This window comes from Leopardus geoffroyi, chromosome A3 (genome assembly GCF_018350155.1).
Source record: "Leopardus geoffroyi isolate Oge1 chromosome A3, O.geoffroyi_Oge1_pat1.0, whole genome shotgun sequence".
Taxonomy (NCBI): domain Eukaryota; kingdom Metazoa; phylum Chordata; class Mammalia; order Carnivora; family Felidae; genus Leopardus; species Leopardus geoffroyi.
In genome coordinates, this window is record NC_059336.1 from 30,779,030 (window position 1) to 30,798,546 (window position 19,517).

Below are 19,517 nucleotides of genomic sequence, written 5' to 3' on the forward strand. Positions count from 1 at the left end.
GGGGAGGGAAGTGACCTGCCGATTGAAGTGAGCTGAAGTGCACCCCAGCCTGAGGCAGAAGGCGCGCCCTGCAGTGAACTGGGCTACTGACCCTTCCTCGAAGTTCACTCCCAGGGCTTGGGGGGGGGGGGGAGTCACCCAGTGTAGCCTGGGACCACGCCCTGCTCCGTGACTGTGGGGCTGCAGCCTCATTACGGAATAACAGACAATAGGATTTCTTGGGGTGAGATGTCCATGCTTGGGGAATGGAAGAAGGACGGGGGTGGGAACGTGGGGGATCACTGCAGAGCCCAGCCAGTGGAAGGAACTCCCCTTTCCAGGGTGCTTCAAGAAAGGTCAGTGGGAGCAGACCTTGCTGGTGGGTCCAACAGCATACAGCTGTGCAGTCACACAGCTGCATAACCAATACTCCGTACAAGGGTGTGCGTGTCAAGAGAATCCAGAGCTGGCTTCTGTGACATGTGTGAGGGAGGGATATTTCCTATGAGGCCTTCATGTGGGCAGTGCCGGGGATCCCAAGACTTTAGTGAAGTTGGGGTATGTGTGTGTGTGTGTGTGTGTGTGTGTGTGTGTGTGTGTGTATGTTTGGGGGCATCTGAGTGAGAATTGAAGCCAGAAAGATCAGCTGAGTCCAGAGGGCAAAGGGCCGATATGCCGAGGCCTTCCCTATGCCTGGTACACAGTTAGCTCAGTGAATTGCTGGGTTACGTTCCTGGTCTATGAGAGGCCTGGGCATGACTTGGGGCAGGCCCAGCAATTCTCTAGGGGTACAGTTCAGATGGAGGAGGCAGGGGTGAGGGGGGGGAATTGAGGGGAGAGGCGACAGTGATTCTGGGGGGTTGACATGGCTTGATCTGATGGATAAGGGCAGGTCTTCCTCTGAGGATGCATTCAGCTTTGAGCCTTGGGACCGCTTGGCAGTCCTGTGGTTTTAATCATGATGGGGAAGCACAAGAAGATGCCTGGTGCCCCCTGCTCAGTACTGGGCATTTCCAAGAGGGGGTCAGCAGTCGGAGGCCAGGACTAAAGTACGTCTCTGGTATTTGGCAATTGGAGGTGCTTCTTGGAGGGTAAATTTGAGGGTGAAGATGCAATTGGTGGGGATGTTGAGAGAAGGTGGGGTGGGAAAGTGGCAACGCCAACGCCCATTTCTGTCGCCTCGCTTTCTCATCTTCATCCTTCTTTCTTGGGTGACCCTGACAAAGGGATGGGGCCTTTCTTCCCTCTTTTCCTCTCTTCTGCTGCTGCCTTCTTTCCAGACTGGCTTCTTGGGCAGGTTCAGTCAGGGCAGTGGGCAGCAGGGGAAGGTGTTGGCTGGTGGGCCAGAGCAGAGGTTCGGGGGGAGGCAGTGGGGCATCTAGAGTGGGGGTGGGATATTCATGCCATGGCTGGCCTGATTTCTTGAAGCTACCAGGCTTGGCCTCTTTGGGCACATGGGAGCCCCAGGCTCCCACCCTCATTTTTCCGTGGAAGCAGGAGCAAGAAGACAAGTGTCCGTTGCCCTGTGCCTCCCTCCTCCCCCTCCCCCTCCCTATCCTCCCCCCCCTCCTCCTCCCTGCCTGGCTGAGCCAGCACTTTTTTCTTCTCTCCTTTATCTGCTCAAAAAGTACAGGGTGTTCTGTTTCTCCTGTGCATACAGATCAAGGAGTGGATGTTATTTATTTATTTATTTCCCGAAGGCGAGAGAAGGACAGGCAGGCACCGAGGAGCATGAACTGATTCTTCTTCCTCAATAAGCCGGTTTCTCATAAAATTAAAAAAAAAAAAAAAAAGCTGAAAGGAAAAGATGCCACAAATCAACAGAAAACAAGTTGCTTCTCACCCTCTCCTCTCCACCCTGGCTGGAGATAACAGCACTGGAAGGCCCAGTTCAGCGTTTCGCTGAGGGCCTGGCACGGAGTAGGCGTTCCTACACATGATTTTTCTGTCCCTTTCAGTTTGGACTCCAGAGTGTGTTGGCTCCGTGTGTCCATATGGGAGGCCATGGGGCAGCTTTCTCAGCTCTCTGACTTCTGTGGGCCCTGTGTAAGGCTTCTCTGACCCGTGGAAGGAACTGGCCTGTGGGATTCCTTTGGAGGGGGGGAGGACGTCATGGGTGCAGGTGACCCACATGGCCCTTGCTCATTACCTACTTTCACCCCTGTGCTGTTTGAGTGCAAGGTCTCTGATACATTGGGAACTCAGGGTCCTTTCTGTGTTCATCTTAAAGGCAACTGCCCACCTGCGTTCCCCACGGGGCATTTCTGAGCCCCCGTCCCAAGGCTCTCTGCTCAGAATTTAGTTACAGAACTTTACAAATGATTTTCACACTTGAGGCTCTTGAAAATATTGTCCGTCTTGCCACATCCGCATAAGGCCTTATTCGACTGTCACAACAATGTAGTGAGGACCAGCTGGCCATTTCTGAGGGTAGCCAGAAGTTCAGGTAGCCGGCTGGGGAGGCGCTGCGCCCCAAGTATCCTTTCCCCATAGCTTCCAGCTTCACTAGACCCCGGTTTCCAGACGGGGTGCCCCACGGGAACTAGGGGTTTTGTGAGGAGACTTCAGAGGGGAGTGGGTCCCTCCCAGTTTTATCCCAGTCACACCTGGAGCCCGCAGGAAATTTTCAAGAAGGGGTTGCACCAGTCAGGTTTGAGAACTGCGGCGGTCCCCCCTCCCCCCCTTTACTGTATAAGCAAGGCGGTTTTGGAGGGTGGCCCCGGCTGGGGGTGCTGATGGAGCCAGGACACCAGCACGCCGGCAGGGGCCCCCCAGTCCTGGGGGTGAGGCACGCGGGCGGGGCGGGCGGCAGCGCCACGTCGCATCGCGGGGTGCCTGGCAGGTGGCGTCAGCGGCAGCGGCAGCTCCGAGCACCCAGTGTGTTTACCAACGTGACGCCACCCCGCGTCGTCTCGGCGACCCTTCCTCCCGCTGGCCGCCCTGGCCGCCGGGTGCAGGCAGCCACACCCTCCCCTCTAAATTTAGTCCACCGGAAGGAGAACCTGGGGGCGGGGAGGGTGGCAGGGCTCAGGGAGGAAAGGACCCAGGCCGCCCGACCCCGTGCTCCCAGACGCTCAAAGGAACCTCGCTGGAGGGAGCGGGGAAGGATAGGAGAGGGAACGGAGCTGCAGGGAGGAGGAAAGGCGGAGCCGCACCGCGTTCTCCTGGAAGGGGGCGGGGAGCCCCGGCCTCCAGCGGAGACTCGGCCTCGGAGGGCTCTGGGCCGCGGGCGCCACCTTCCGGCCGTCTAGGGAACTGCCCGGGCACCCAGGCGGTCGGCCTGGGTCTGGGGGTTTGCCTGGAATTTGGGGGCGGGAGTGGGGGGACAGGCCCGTCCAAGCCCAGGTGCCCAGGTATGGCGCCTGCCGGCGGAGTGGGTGGCGGGAGGCATGAGGAACAGCCCCAGCGTATTTAGAAAAAGACCCTTTTGCTAAGCCTATGATAAAGAGATGTTGGGGGGCGCCATTCAAGGTGGGGGAAGCTTTAATGATCAGACCAGATGTAAGAAGTCAGTATGTAGCTCGCTCGCTCCTTCCTTCCTTCCTTCTTCCTTCCTTCCTCTCCCTCCCTGCCTCCCTCCCTCCCTTTTTCTCTTCTTCTCTCCCTCTCTTTCTTTATCTGTCTCATTCTCTCTCTTTCCTTCCTCCCTCCCTCTTTCTTTTTCTTTCTCTTTCTCTCTCTTGTCTTTCTCTTTCCTCCCTCCTTCTTTCTCTTTCTTCCTTCCCTTTCTTTTTTTCTCTTTCTCTGTCTTTCTCTTTCTTTCCTTCCTCTTTCTTTCTCTCTGTTTCTTTCTCTCTTGTCTCTTTCTCTCTCCTTCCTCCCTCTCTCCCTCCCTTTTCCCCCTCCTTTCTTTCCTCCTTCTCTCTGTTCCTCCCTCTTTCTCTTTTTCTTTCTTTTAATTTCTCTGTCTCTTTTTCTGTCTTGTCTCTTACTCTCTCCTTCCTTCTACCCTCCCTTCCTCCCTCCCACTCTTTCTTTCTCTCTCTCTTTCCTCCCTCCCTCCCTTCCTTTCTTCCTTTTTTTCTTTTTCTCTCTCTTTCTTTCTCTCCTTCCTTCCTTCCTTCCTTCCTTCCTTCCTTCCTTCCTTCCTCTCTTCATTCCTTCCTTCCTTCCTTCTCCTTCCTTCCTTCCTTCCTTCCTGCCTGCCTGACTGCCTTCCTTGCCAGGAATGAATATCTGAATGGTTACTGAGGTACACACGCATACATATAAAAATGACACAAATCCTACCTGTCCAGGTCGGTGGATCTTTGAATGTATACTGTGTGGCCACCGTTCAGATCAAGACATATATTCCTTCCACCCCAGAAAGTTCCCTCCTGACTGTTTTCAGTTATTCCTGCCCCTGGTCTCTCTTCTGTCACCACAGATTCATTTACCTCTTCATGAGCTTCATGTAAGTGGAGTCATACAATATGTACTTTGTATCTCTGGCCTCTTTCCTTCAATGCAATGTTGGTGGAGGGTACCAGTAGTTTGGTTCTGTTTATTGTTGAAGAATATGCATGAAAATGCTGCACGTAGTACAGTGGATTTATCCATTCTCCCGTGGTTGCTTCTGTTGTTTTGGCTCTTATAAATAAAGCGGCTATGAACATTCCTTAGCATGTGTGTTTGGTGGACTATGTCCTGCTTCTCTTGGGCGTATTCTGGGGGGTGGGGCTGCTGTGTCATTGGAAGGCTTATACTGAGCTTTGTTAGGTAGGGGAGACAGTTGTTTTATGTCCCCTGTCTGCTGCACTGCCCAGCAGCCACCTTCCAGACACCCTTCCTCCCCTGTTGTTAGTAGGTTCTACCACTGAACCCTCGGCAAAGACAACTGGAATCGAAGTTGCTTGGGTCAGGGAGGGAACAGAGACAGGATGAGAGCCGAGCGGCCCCTTGGGATGGCCCACAGGCACCTTGGAGCCCTCGTGGTCACTCTGGGAATAGGCGGTAGCCTCTCCCAGCACTGGGGCGATTCAGGGACCCCCCTTGGCTGCCTAGCCATCAGCTCCCTAGCCTGGCGTCTCTGAACAAGCTGGCTTAGTGTAACTGTCAATTTGATGTCTGGCCTCTGGTGCCATGGGTCCTCACAGTCCACCGTTTCCTGGGCTCCTTGCTGCTTTGCGGTGACTGAGGGGCTGGGTGGCTGGGGGAAAACAACCAGAGAAGTACCCGGAATAGCAGAGGCTCGTCCGATACCGGCCTCGTGGCACTTTCTGGGGGGAGGGCGGGACTATGTCCTGCCCACCAAATTGCCACTTCATTCACACTGTGAAAGACTAACAGAAAGCTAGAGGAGGAGAGAAGGGGCAAAGGAGAAAGAATGCCAGGGAAGAGCCACGCACGGGAGGGAAAGTAGAGGGTCCAGCGCTGTGTGTGCAAGTGTCCTGCGGTCTGTGTGAGCATCTTGGGGTCTGTGTGAGCATCCTGCGGTCTGTGTGAGTATCCTGGGGTCCGTATGAGCATCCTGTCATCTGTGTGGGCATCTGGGATTGGTGTGAGCTGGACCACAGCAGCCGTGTCAGAGCGAGCTTGTTCAGGGACAGAGGTGTCAATAGTTTCTCTTGAATTTGGTCTTTTTGAGTCATCCCTTTCCTGGCTGGCTCTAGTCTCAGCCTTGGGGAATAGGCAGTGTGCCTAGCAGGTTGGGGGTGGGATTGACGGATCCCAGGGGCTTAGGGTGGGTTCCCAGCAGTCCTGCTTGCCGGTGGGGGCCCACAGTGCATATTTTCTACCTCTCTCCTTCCCTCTGTCTGTCCTCCTCCTTGCCACATCCTTTGGAGATGGCTCCTCTTGTCCAGGTCTCCGGAAGAGCAGGAGGGCTCAAGAAGGTCCCCCCTCCCCCGCCCCCTTGAGGGCAGAGCTCATGAGTGTCCCATGGGACAGGTGGGAAGTGAAGGCAGAGCAGGTAAGCTGTGACACCCCCACCCCCTGCAGGTTCCTAGGAGGCCAGTGCGGACGGTATGCAAAGTTGTGAATCCAGTGGCGACAGTGCGAATGACCCTCTCAGTCGTGGCCTACGGAGAAGGGGACAGCCTCGCGTGGTGGTGATCGGCGCTGGCTTGGCTGGCCTGGCTGCGGCCAAAGCACTTCTGGAGCAGGGCTTCACGGATGTCACTGTGCTCGAGGCTTCCACCTGCATCGGAGGCCGCGTGCAGAGCGTGAAACTCGGTAAGTGTCCCTCCTCCACCCGCGCCAAGGTCACCTTTTGTCCTTCAGTGCTCTGGCCCTGCCTCAAATCTCATTATTTTGGTTTTTCCCTGGGATAAGTGGGCCTTTGCCAGAAGCTTCCTTTGCCCTCTGAGCAACCCTCTGAGGTGGGCAAGATGGGGCTCTGGCCTTCGTCTTTGGAACATGACCTAGAGTTCAAGTGTTTAGGAAGGAAAGGACACCCAGGCCAGTGTCTCGGCAGTGGGTGGACCAGTTTCTGCTTCACAAGAAGAGTAATTCTGTAAGTTCTTATTAGTCATTACCCCTTGAGTGTGAATTAACATAGCATGACTGAGAGCTAGTCTTGGGACAGTAGGAGCTCAGGGCAGCAGAGTGGTTGGGACTTGGGGCCTCCTTGTGGGTGATGGGCAGATCTTAGCATTGCCTGGGAAGATGATCTGTCCAGGTTACAGAGTAATGAGGCCTCTGGAGAAAGCCTCCAGGTAAGAGACTTTCCCCAGGACTGGGCAGATTTTACCAGGGGTGGGGGAATTGCCTGAAATGCAGCTGGAGGTCAGCACTTCCCAGCCAGGGGGTCTGACCAATGAGAGACCAAGTGGGTAGGGACCACGCTCGATGGCTACCCTCCAGAGGATTTTGTGTCTCTGTTCCCACATGGGGTAGCAAGGCCATGCATTCGATCGTATTGAGAGTCTTCTAGAGCGTTTCCTGGAGGGCAATGTGAGGTTGTGTCCATCTTCTGCTGCGACACACAGGACTGTGTGGCAGGGGGGGATGAAAGTGCCATCCAAAGCACTCATAAACCTGGGGAAAGCCAGCAGGAAGCCCTGGGACGCTTCGCTTGACACGTGATTGGCTGGCTGGGAGCCTTAGGGAAGGGGCAGCTCCCATTGTGGTTCCTGAGTCTCGATAAGACATTCAGTGTATGACGCAGAAACAGAAGATGAGGACAAATGGCCCGGTCTCAGGGGTAGCTGACAGCTGAGACATGCCACGCATGGGACAGGCGGCGGGGTGAAGAGATGGGGTGCGGGAAGCTGCGAAGAAGCGTGATCTGGTGACCTGTTGGCGGTGGGGGCCTTCCTGACTTGGGGGACCTTGGGCAGACTTCAGGTGATGGGGAGAGTTGGGCAGGTAGCAGAAGGGGCCATACGCGTGGAGTGATGTATGTGATCAAGGCAGACTCCGCGAGGAGCGGGGAGAGCATGCCCTCTGGAGGGCGAATTTGCATGTGTTGTGTGTGCAGACATACGGGGCTGAAACCAGGGGCGGACCTGCTACGGTGTGAGGCGGTGGCTCTGAATCTCAGTGGTCGGGGCAGGCGTCGAGGGCCAGAAGCCCCAGGGACACTGGATGGTGCTGGTGCCCTTTGATGCAGGGGTGTCACAAGGATCGCAGTCATAGAGGGGCAGGCAGGCGAGGGCAGGAAATATCTCTCGACCACGACCAGGGCCTACCCACCCCCCCTGTTGCAGAGCCTGGGGAATAGGGGTGGGGTGCTGAGTTTGCTGCCGACCTCAAGCTCCTCACCTCATTCCTGCTTTTGCCAAATGTCCGTCCAGGAAGGATGCTGTCCCACGCCTGGATGTCACTGCCCAGTGACTGTGGTTTGGAGCTCCCTGCGTGCCCTGGGGAGGGTCCAGGCCCCTCCCCGAGGTCTCTTCCTCTCTTGGGAGCTCAAACCAGGCAAGACACTTTGGGGAACCCCAAGCCTGAGGAATTAAAGGAGGATTAGTAATAAATACTCTCAATGCCCACTAGGAACCCACTGGAAGCAGGGCACTGGGTTTTGAGTTTTTTGGTGCCATCCCATCTGCCCACCTTTCTGGACAAAGGGACATACACGTTCCTGCATCTTCTCCCAGAGACCTCAGGAAATTCTGTCTCACTGGCGGTAGCACGAGGTTGACCATTTTGTTCTCTTGCCTGCTGTTTGGCACATACATATATACAGGGCTATTTTTTAGTAACTAGTGGTTTAATTAGAAACAGCCAGGAGAGGGGATGCACAAAAAAAGAATGACCAGTTCCTGGGGTGAGGGGTGATATTGTTGTCTGTTATGGCATATCAGATAACTATTGCTGCATAACAGATCACCCCAAAATGTAGTGGTTTACAGCAGTACCATTTTATTTGCTTAAGTTCAGTGGGTCGGGAATTTGGGCAGGAATCAGGCAGGTGGTTCTTTCACTGGTCTTGCCTGGAATCTCCCACTCGCCTGCAGTCATCCGGTGGCTTGACCGGGGATGGTTTGTTTATGACAGCCTTACCCATTTGTCTGGTGGTTGGCACTGGTTTTTTGGCTGGGCCACGTGTCTCCAACAGGGTAAACCTCTCCATGGTGGTCACATTCTAAGAGTGTGAAAGTGGAAGCCACAAGATCTCTTGAGGCCTGGGCTCGGAAGCCGCAGACATCACTTTCACTGCATTCTGTTAATCAAAGCAAGTCACAGGGCCAGCCCCGATGCAAGGGGTAGGGAAATGGACTCTACCTCATGACGGGAGGACTGGCAAGGTCACGTTGCAAAGGGCTATGTGTACAAGGACAGAGGAGGAATTATTGTGACCGTCTCAGCAAAAAACTTAACTGCACCTGATATCTTGACTCAGCCCTCCAAAACACAACAAAACACCAAAAAATGTTCCTCTCTCTTCCCCTTGCTTTGCTTCAACTTCCTTGGGAGCTAGGCAGGGAAGGAGACAATGTGCCACCATCCCTACAGCATCGGAAGAGGAAACTGAGGCCCAGGCACAGAGGCAGCTTGCCTCAGAGCATCTGGTACCTTGGCTCTGGATGGGATGGTAGGACCAGCACCAGCTCTAGCCCTGTCCCAACTTGGGTCCAGGAGTTTCCCCCTGCCCTAGACAGACTCCTGGGGTTCTGCCATCTAAGGTTTTTCTGCCTTAGGAAGACAGAGTTTAGTTTTCTCTGGAAGTCTATTTGAGACTGCCTTCAGGAGGAGTCTTCCAACCTGGAATGTTTGCCCTCCCTCCTCTGCCTCAGACTGAGCTGGGAGGGGGGCCACTTTTTGTCTGGGATCGGGGCTTAGACTCCGGGGCCATTGGAGAATGTTGAGGAATTGGAGTAAGGTCAGATGAGGACCTCGGGCCAGAGGACCTCAGGTAACCTCTCTCCCCTCACTGGGACCACTGTACCCTCAGGTGCCCACACAGTATCTCCTGAGGGAGAGCCATCAATGAAAAAGGAGGGCTCAGTGTCTGGTGTTGTGTTAGACAAAGGTGGGATGGAAAAGCAGAGCCTTGTAACTAGTCCAGTGAAGCGACTCTGGGGGCAAATCACAAAGGCATTCAGGGTGGCAGTTATCTCGGCTGTAAAGTGGAATCCATTTTGTGCCACACGTAGTTTCCCCTGGGAACTTTTCACTGAAGACTTTGGTTGGTTGCCAGATAGGGGCCTAATTCCCCTTCCTGCTCTGTTGAGGGGATGGAAGGATCCTCTTGGAGGAAGAAGGCTGAGGCAGTGTTCTGGCCCTCTGTGAAGAAATCCCTGCCCCTCTAAGGGCCTGTTGTTGTCACCGTCAGGACACGCCACCTTTGAGTTGGGAGCCACCTGGATCCATGGCTCCCATGGGAATCCCATCTATCATCTAGCAGAAGCCAATGGCCTTCTGGAAGAGACAACTGATGGGGAGCGCAGCGTGGGCCGTATCAGCCTCTACTCCAAGAATGGCGTGGCCTGCTACCTCACCAACCGTGGCCGCAGGATCCCCAAGGACGTGGTTGAGGAATTCAGTGATTTATACAACGAGGTGAGGTGTTAGCAGGGCAGTTGGACCCATGGGTGTGGGAGGCGGGGAGCACGCCGGCAGTGTGGGGGGAGTTGAGTGCCTGCTGGGGTCTTCTATGATCCTGGTTATGTCTTTGCACACTCTCTGGGCCCCATATTTGGAAAAGCAGGGCAATTTGAGGACAGAATGAAGGTGAGGGGTGGAGAAGTACGAGGTAAGAGGTCACTGATACAGATGATTACATATGTCTTCAGAAAAGCCTTAAGCACCTTTTATTAGATTTATTACTGGGTACTTGGGTAGTGATTGTTGTTGTTGTTGCTTTTGGATACTCTTTTAAGTTGTAATTTTTTAAAACTTTATTTTCTGGGGTACCTGGGTGGCTCAGTCGGTTAAGTGTCCAGCTTCAGCTCAGGTCATGCTCTCACGGTTCATCAGTTTGAGCCCCACAGTACGGAACCTGCTTGGGACTCTCTCTGCCCTTGCCCCACTCACACTCTTTCTCTCTTTTAAAATAAATAAATAAACTTAAAAAAACAAAAAACAACAACAAAAAAAACCCCTTTATTTTCAATTTTTTCCCAATATATAGAACTATAACTGATTATATTACATGTTGATTTTAGCTATCTTGATGAAGTATTATTTTAATGCTAATATTATATCTATTAACATATTATTTTAATTTATATTCTAATAATATTTTAGAATTTTATGGATATAATACTATACCAAAACATGAGAATTTTTTCTTTCTAGTAAGATATTATTTTAATTTATATTCTAATAATATTTTAGAATTTTATGTATATAATACTATACCAAAAAATGAGAATTTTTTCCTTCTATTAAGATATTATTTTAATTTATATTCTAATAATATTTTAGAATTTTATGTATATAATACTATACCAAAAATGAGAATTTTTTCTTTCTTTCTAATCCTCACACCAGCATTGTGCAGTAGAACTTTCTGCAATAATGGAGATGTTTTAGACCTGCACTGTCCAGTAGGGTAATTGCTAGCTACATGTGACTTTTGAGCTCTTGAAATGTAGCTAGTAAAACTGAGGAGCTAATTAACTTAATTTTAAATTGCCACAAATGTCTAGTGGCTACCGTATTGGACAGCATAGCCTAAGACCACTTATTTCTTTTCTTGCTGTATTGCACTGGATAGCATCTCCAGTACAGTGTTGGATAGAAGTGCAATGACATGCATCCTTGTCTTGTTCAGGTTTTTAAAAAACTGTTCATAGAGGTGCCTGGGTGGCTCAGTCGGTTAAGCATCCGACTTTCCCTCAGGTCATGGTCTCACGGTTTATGAGTTCAAGCCCCATATTGGGTAAGCTTGAGCCCTGCCACAGGTGAGCTTGAGCCTTGCCTCAGGATTCTCTCTCTCTCTCTCTCTCTCTCTGCCCCTCGCTCACTTGTGTGCTCTCTATCTCTCTCTCAAAAAAAAAAATGTTCGTATTTTTAGTATCTTTCAGTGGTTCTGCGAACTGCACTTAACAAGCAAGGTAGCACGTAGGTCTTGCCTTCTGATTGCTTGTCATTTGTAGTATAACGACCCTTCACTCCGGGTCAGTAAGTTGGCCAAAAAGCACCTATTGCACATCTTCTGGCTCTTGGGTATGGAAAAGGAGAAATGACTCTTGCTTTGGGGATGGTCCTTGTTCAGTGGAGGGCAGGCATGCTGTGACTTATATGTGTACACCCACAAGGTATGTTATATGCAATCCCATGGTACTGTATGTTCTTACTCATGTGCTAGGAGACTGAATTGTTAACGAGCAGATAAGAGCTAGTATTCTTCAAAGTAGACCTTCCTGGTCTACTGGGAATTAGTCACGTCCTGAAATCCAGGTTATTGTGAGTGCTTTCAGCATGGTTGCCTCTTGAGAATGACTTTTCAGGGTCCATGACTTACTTATTCTCTTATATAAACTTAAAAGTAGATCATCATCAGTTTCCGCTTGTGGTTTTGACTTTTGAAACGAAGAGTGTGACTTGTGGAGAATAGCATGGATAAAATGGGTTATCAGTCCGAGGGGTGATGCTTTGGGTTGGCAGGAGAAGGTGTTAACCCTGAGGAAAGTGATCGATTTATTTGTGTGTGGTTCCTAACCAAAGCTGGAGGCCATTCTGAAGAGATATGCTGTAAGCATATGAAGCCCTGCCGGAGGGTGACTTCACAATAAATCTTCAGCCTCCCTCTAGAGGTGACTTCGAAGGGCTACTCATTTCAATCTGTTACATTTGTTAACAAATAAGTGAATTCGTGCACTCGTGTCATATAGAGCTTAGTCCCTAGAGCAAGACTACCTTGATTCAAATATTAGTTCTACTATTTATTAGCTGTGTAGCCTTGAGCAAGTTGTTGGGGGGCTCTCTGAGTCTTAACTTTCCTCACCTGTAAAACAGACATAGTTAAACCCACTTCAGAATGTCACGAGGATTAAATGAGATCCTGATGAAAAGTGCTTAATGAGAATTGGGGTGAATATTGTTAACTGTTACAGGCCTGTGCCATTTCCCTTGGTCACATTGGGAAGATGTAATTTAATCCAGGGCAGAAGACTGTACCCATAGGACAACCCCGTGTGCAGGTCAGGCTGTCCCAGTTGGTGGTGGACACAAAGAATCGTGTTTAGATGGACTAAATTTATCTGTCCTCAGCTGTACATTACGGCCTTTGGTCAACATAAGCTAAAGACTGGCTACCATGTTGCTTATCACTCAAGGAAGAAAACCCAGGGAGGAGGAGGCACACCGAAAGCCTGACTCCTTGGCCGTGGTACTGGGTGAGGAATTTGCTGAGGACTCCAGTTAAGGCCAAACGCCCAGCATCGTGTGACTGTGACTGTAGGGAGAAAAAGTGACCAAGTTAACTCATCTTCTTCTTTAGACTGTATGCTACAGAGACATGTTTAATTCATGTTTCTATCTCATGTGGAGGCTTTTCCCCGAGTGGGATGGTAGGGGATGGGTCATGTCACCTTCCTTTCTCTACCCTGCAGCCTCAGGGCCTCTACCAGGGCTGGATTGCAGGGCAGACGTGATTCCCGTGAACGTGTGCTGACCGAATTCAGACTCGCTTTAGGAGGGGAACCACACCACTAATTGGCACCAGCCATAGATGTTTGGCTAAGGAGCCCACCTGTTGCCAGTGTCCTGGGAGGGAGAGGGCATGTGCTCATGCTCACAGCCCTTCAGTGATGCCAGGGTCCAGAGTCCTTGACGTGACTCTTAGTCATTCATGCCCCACCCCTGACTGCCTTTCCAAAATCATCTCTAACTTTCTCTTTCCTCGCTGCCCTCTTCAGCAAGACTGAGTCGCTTACATTCTCTCTCCCCGCCCTCGTTTTTGAGTATGCTGTTCCTTCTTCCTGAAATACTTTTCCTCTGTCTCTCACTGCCAACTGTCCAGGGTCATCTGCGTTGATCTCAAAACCTGAGGGTTATTTCCTGTCACAGCGCATCCTGCGGAAACAGCCCAGTTATGAGATCTCCCCAGTTTGAGTGAAGGCAGGGGCTCAGGGCTGTGTCCGTCTTCCTCACCGTTACAATCTGTGTTTGGCACGGCCCCGTAAAAGTTTGTTGAGTGAATGTTGGGACTCAGACCTTGCCCTCTGGGGATGCCATGACTGGCCCAGGACTGGCTTAGTTTCTTCAGGGAGATCTGCCCAGTGTTTGGTGGGAGTTACGTGCCTGGCAGGCACGGGACGTAATAGGACCCTGCTCTAAGGGACTGTTTGTTGCTTTCTGTTGATAAGGTATGGTTTGGAGTTCTTGCCAAAATATGCCTGTGAAATGTATTTTCATTCCTTGGGACACTGGAGCCTCCCTCCCCACCACATGCCCTTGCCCCAGCATGGTCATCTTGCTTAAATATGTCTGGGTTCTGCAGTAAAGGGGCACTTTGTGTGGACCTGAGCAGGGCCAGGGAGGGGCTCCTGGGAGGTCAGGCTTCAGGGCTCCTCCTGCTCCCTCTCCCCCAAACACTGCCCAGGCAGCAGTTCCAGACTGCCCTCCTGGGAGAGGGTGAAGCAGATACGCTTGGGCAGGAGTGGCAGGGAGAGGGTTTGGGCATTTGGTTCTTGGAAAAGTGAAAGGTGTGCAGACCCAGGTTCTGCAGTGGGTGGTCTGCTAGGGGACATAGCGCCCTTGAGGGGGCGGTTCCTTTCCCACCAGGCACCAAACGTTTTACTTGGTTTTCAGCAAGGGCCCTGCAGGAGAGCCTCCAGGGCTCCGTCCCTCCTTCGTAGACCCACGGGGCCTTAGATGGTGATCTGGAAGCAAGTAAGCTGGCTGGCTGTCCAGGACGGCTTGCCAGCCCTGAACCTTGGCCCTGTTGGTGTAGCCTGAGCGCAGCACGGAGTGCCACACTGATTCACCAAGGATGAGGAGCCATGGGCTCAGCATATCCAGGAGCATCGGGAACATGGGGACTCCTGAGCTGGGGTCCTTTGGTCTGAGATGGAGGGAGGTGCGAAGAGAGGTGTGTTTTCAGTCTCCTGGGGTTTCTCTGGCAGGTCTATAACTTGACCCAGGAGTTCTTCCGGCATGGTAAACCAGTCAATGCTGAGAGTCAGAACAGCGTGGGGGTGTTCACCCGGGAGGAGGTGCGCAACCGCATCAGGGATGACCCTGACGACCCTGAGGCCACCAAGTGCCTGAAACTCGCCATGATCCAGCAGTACCTGAAGGTATCCTTGTCCTCTCAGAACTTTGTTGAATACAGATGCCAGAGGGAAGAAGACAGATCCTGGGGCATCTGGGTCTGAGGAGGGCGGGGCTGCTCTGAGGTCCCGTTCTGACCCCTGCCTGAGCCCTGGTGGTCACCCGGCTCCTCTCTGGCTCTTCCCGCAGGTGGAGAGCTGTGAGAGTAGCTCGCACAGCATGGACGATGTGTCCCTGAGTGCCTTTGGGGAGTGGACCGAGATCCCCGGGGCCCACCATATCATCCCTTCGGGCTTCATTCGGGTTGTGGAGCTGCTGGCCGAGGGCATCCCCGCCCACGTCATCCAGCTGGGGAAACCCGTCCGTTGTGTGCACTGGGACCAGGCCTCGGCCCGCCCCCGGGGCCCTGAGATCGAGCCCCGGGGCGAGGGTGACCACAACCTTGACGCCGGGGAGGGCGGCCTGGGGGGAGAGGAGCCCCGGGGGATGGGCGGGATGAGGACGAGCAGTGGCCGGTGCTGGTGGAGTGTGAGGACTGCGAGGTGATCCCGGCGGACCACGTGATCGTGACCGTGTCGCTGGGCGTGCTCAAGAGGCAGTACACCAACTTCTTCCGGCCGGGCCTGCCCACCGAGAAGGTGGCCGCCATCCACCGCCTGGGCATCGGCACCACCGACAAGATCTTTCTGGAATTCGAGGAGCCCTTCTGGGGCCCCGAGTGCAACAGCATCCAGTTTGTGTGGGAGGACGAGGCGGAGAGCGGCACCCTCACCTACCCGCCGGAGCTCTGGTACCGCAAGATCTGCGGCTTCGATGTCCTCTACCCGCCCGAGCGCTACGGCCACGTGCTGAGCGGCTGGATCTGCGGCGAGGAGGCCCTCGTCATGGAGAAGTGCGACGACGAGGCGGTGGCCGAGATCTGCACGGAGATGCTGCGGCAGTTCACAGGTGTGTCCCCGCGCCGCCGCGCCCGCTGCCCCCTCCCGGTCCTCTGCCACCCTCTGCATCTTCTGCGCCTGCCGTGGCTCTTCCGCATCCCCAGATGGTGCAGCTGAGGGGGCGTGCCCACTGGGAGAGCCCCCCCCCCCCCCCCCCCCCCCCCCGCCTCCGCACGCGCTTTGGAACTTGAAACCCTGAAAACCGTGGGTGCTGTGTTTCTTCTAAGGGTTGACGGTAAAAACTCAGGTATCACCCCCAAACCTCCGATCGCCCTTTTCCTACCCATACTGCCCTGCTGTGAGATGCATTTGTGTGTCACTGTCAGATCCTCTGAGTTGAACATTTTTCGTATAGGAAATCGAGGGACCCAGAGAGATGAGCTGTTTTGCTGGGCGGTCCGCAGGGAGGCACTGAAGGGCCAACCGCTAGAGCCCCCCAGCCTCTCCACCCCTCTTCCTGCGTCCCCCTGCCTGCTGGCGGGGGCTGGCCTTGCAGCCAGGGAGGTGGAGTGCCAGTTGTCCGCTCAGGGGTGTCCTCTGTGTGCAGCCATTTATCATCTTCCTTCCCCTCGGCTCTTGCGACTTCCCAACAGGGAACCCCAACATTCCAAAACCTCGGCGAATCCTGCGCTCGGCCTGGGGCAGCAACCCCTACTTCCGAGGCTCCTATTCGTACACGCAGGTGGGATCTAGTGGGGCAGATGTGGAGAAGCTGGCCAAGCCCCTGCCATACACCGAGAGCTCCAAGTTGGCGGTGAGCGGGGTGCAGGGTGAGGAGGTCCTGGGGGGCGGGGGGGGGCAGGGGTTTTGTGTGTGGGTTTGGTTGGGGGGGGGAGGGGGAGGGTGGTGTTCCGCCGAGGGGTGACGACAAGCTGAGGCAGACGGTGTAGCTCCTGTGATGAAGGAGATGATGAAGGAGAAAGCAAGGTCACGCGTACTTCACATCTGGAAGAAAAAATGGACTCAAACAGATATTAGAAGCTTTCTTGAGGTTGTAAACGCTGAGCCATTTCGTGTTATGCTCTAGCCATTAGTTACATTTAGTTGAAATTAATTATGATTTAAATTAATAGATTTAAAGATTTAGCTCCTTGGTCGCACTGGCCACATTTCAAGTTTGATAGCCACGTGCAGCTAGTGGCTGTTGGATTGTGTAGCCATAGAGCACTTCTAGCACCCTGGAAAGTTCTGTTGGACAGCGCTCATTCAGTAGGAGTAAGTTTCCCCAATATGTTTTATTTACTTTTCCCCCCGAATATGTTTCAGAAAATAAAATTGAGAGTACTGACCCTCCCCTAAATTATATCAACTATATAATAAATAATAGAGAAAGATAATAAATCTGAGAAAAAAAGTTGTATATATTTCTGTTTTTATGAAGCGGACTTCAAGTTTCCCCCATCAAGCAGACACATACAAAAAAAAAAAAAAAAAAAAAAGTTAAAACCCAGCAGGATTATATTTAAAACAGTTCTTTGGTGTAATTGGTGAAGAAGATTTCCAGCGTGTGTTGGGCATGCCTGGTTGTGCTCAGCGGGAGAGAGGAAAAGGCCCTTAGATGCTACAGCCATCCTCCTGAAAAGCAAACCTTCTCTTGTCACCTTCATCAAGTTAGGACTAGTGCATCCAGCAAAAAGCAAAACAACATGAAAGGAACTGGGGCCTAAAGCAGACAGAGTTTGCTTCTATCACACAGAGACACAAAGGGAGATCCAGAGGTAGGTATCAGGACCCAGTACCATTGGCACCTGGCTCTGTCTTCAAGGCCACTTTGTGGTTCCAGAGGGCTGTGAGGCTGCCAGTCTCAGGGCAGACAAGGCAAAAGAGAGGAACCCCTGGGGCTGAGTCAGTGCTTCTAAACCACAGTGCACTTGAAGCTGATTGGCCAGAACTTAGTCACATGCCTGTAGCAGCTGCTAAAGAGGTTGGGATGCGTCATTTTTATTCTGGATGGCAATGAATCCAGTTAAAAATCAGGGCTTTGTTACCGAGGAGAAAGAGCAGAATGGATGTGGGAGTAGGCAGCTCGCCTACTTCTGCCACGATAAGCCTCCCCCCACCCCTCTGCGGCTTAACGACCTCTGTGGGCTCCTTGTTGGTGGGTTAAAGCTTGCACTTCTCAAAGTGAGTGGTCTGCGGACCAGCAGCCTCAGCATCATGTGGGAGTGTGTTAGAAATGCAGACTCTCAGTGCGCCCCAGACCTGTTGAATTAAAACCTACATTTTACCGGGATCCCCAGTTGGTGCCTTTGCACATTCAGTTTGAGACGCAGTGGGATAGAGTCCAAACTCAAGTTTGGAATGCAAGCACTTGTAGTTTGCCTGGACCCTACCTACACAGCTTGCTTTCTCGAGGTGGAGCCCCGGCTGTACCAAAATTCTCACTGTCCCTTGCTTTGGTGCATTTTTGCCCTCATTTTTCCTTCTTCTTGAAATGTCTTTTGCCTGTTTGTTTACCTAGCATCTTCTGAGAAGCAGCCCAAAGGTCCTGTCCTCTGGGAAGCTTTGTGCAATCCCCCTTACAGGGGGCCTCTTTTCTGGGCTCTCAGCACCTTGCCCAAACACCCATCAAGTCACACGTGACGCCGTTTAGTAATTGGGTTTCGTGTCTGGCTTCCCCACCAGCAAGGAAGCTCCTCAAAGCAGCAGCCCGGTCACCTTTTATCTTCCAAGTGCTCAGAACAGTCCCTGGACCCTAATAGGGGCTCCATAAAGGTTTGTTAAATTACCGCCTAACTTTATTGAGTGCTTATGTTCTTCCAGGTTCTAAGTGCTTTAGATACATTATTTCAATTAATCCCTACAACCACCATCAGAAGTAGGTGGTATAAACCCATTTTGCAGATGAGAAAATCAAGCCTTAGGAAGGTTAAACCATTTGCCCTGAGTTCACTAGAGGCGCAATGGCACAATGAGCCTCTGAGACTGCAGATCTGGGACTCCTAGCAGCCTCAGAGCAGAAAGAACTGAGACCTGGATGTCTGGGGAAGAAGCAGGGGAAGGTGGCCAGGTGGGATGGGCAACTCCTCATCCTGTGGAAGCAGCGATACCTGCATCTCAGGTGCCTGCTCTCTGACTTGTAGTATGGATGGGGGGGGGAGGGGTTCCTGGGGCAGACAGGTAGCCTCCTAGCCTTTCTTGCTCTTCCCCCCTCACTTCCCCATCCCCTGGCCCAGCCCATGCAGGTGCTGTTCTCGGGTGAGGCCACTCACCGCAAGTACTACTCCACCACCCATGGTGCTCTGCTCTCTGGCCAGCGCGAGGCTGCCCGTCTCATCGAGATGTACCAGGACCTCTTCCAGCAGGGGACCTGAGGGCCCTCTTCACTCCTGAGCGTGTTCCTTAAAGAGCCACTAACTCGTGACTGCCAGCCCTGCCCTTTGCTGCCTTGTGCTCCTAATTTCCTAATCCACTGTAGAATGGATTTGTACCTTTCGTAGAGCTAGACACCCCGACTGGCTTCAGATCTGGTCCTGTAGCTTTTCCTTTTCTCTGTGCCGGGTGGTGACCAGGGTGGGGCCCGTTGATTTACCTCTGTGCTCTGACCTCTGACCTCTGACCTCCCTGTGCCTCCCCTCCCCTCCTGCCTTGTCATTGTAAGTGCCTTCAATACTTTGCATTTTGGGATAATAAAAGAGGCTTGCCCTTCCCGTACCCCTCAGCTCGTCTCTTCCATTTACCTCAGCCTCTTATGTGTGTGTCTGTACTTTTTGTTAGCATATCCTCTTTGAATGAGGGGATGGTGGGAGGGCTGTGGCCTGGCTGTGCCCCCAGAAGGTAGGGTGCCTGCCTTACTGGAAGGGGTCTCCCCTCACCTCAATCTGTTTGTGGTTGTTTGCCTTCCTGCCGGCGAGACCCCTCAGGGATAAGGGCTCCTCACTACTCAGCTCAGCTCCTTCAGGATGGGCCTGTGTCTGCCCACCGGCCCTTTGCTGGACTACTCAGAGCCCTACTGGGTGGCATGGCCACATGGAGCGAAGGTGAGTTCCATGGGAGGGGACATCTGTTGTG

General features: G+C 52.7%; 1 protein-coding gene across 1 annotated transcript in view; it reads left to right on the forward strand.

The window, feature by feature from the left end:
* Positions 1-19,160, forward strand: part of SMOX (spermine oxidase) — a 39,380-nt gene extending 20,220 nt beyond the window's left edge. Inside the window, 8 exon segments of the mRNA XM_045445208.1 lie at positions 5,902-6,135; positions 9,680-9,906; positions 14,421-14,594; positions 14,758-15,051; positions 15,054-15,516; positions 16,100-16,260; positions 18,132-18,221; positions 18,683-19,160. Coding sequence (XP_045301164.1) covers positions 5,928-6,135; positions 9,680-9,906; positions 14,421-14,594; positions 14,758-15,051; positions 15,054-15,516; positions 16,100-16,260; positions 18,132-18,221; positions 18,683-18,820 — 1,755 coding nt within the window. The 5' untranslated portion in view covers positions 5,902-5,927 and the 3' untranslated portion in view covers positions 18,821-19,160.
* The last annotated feature ends 357 nt before the right edge of the window (positions 19,161-19,517 follow it).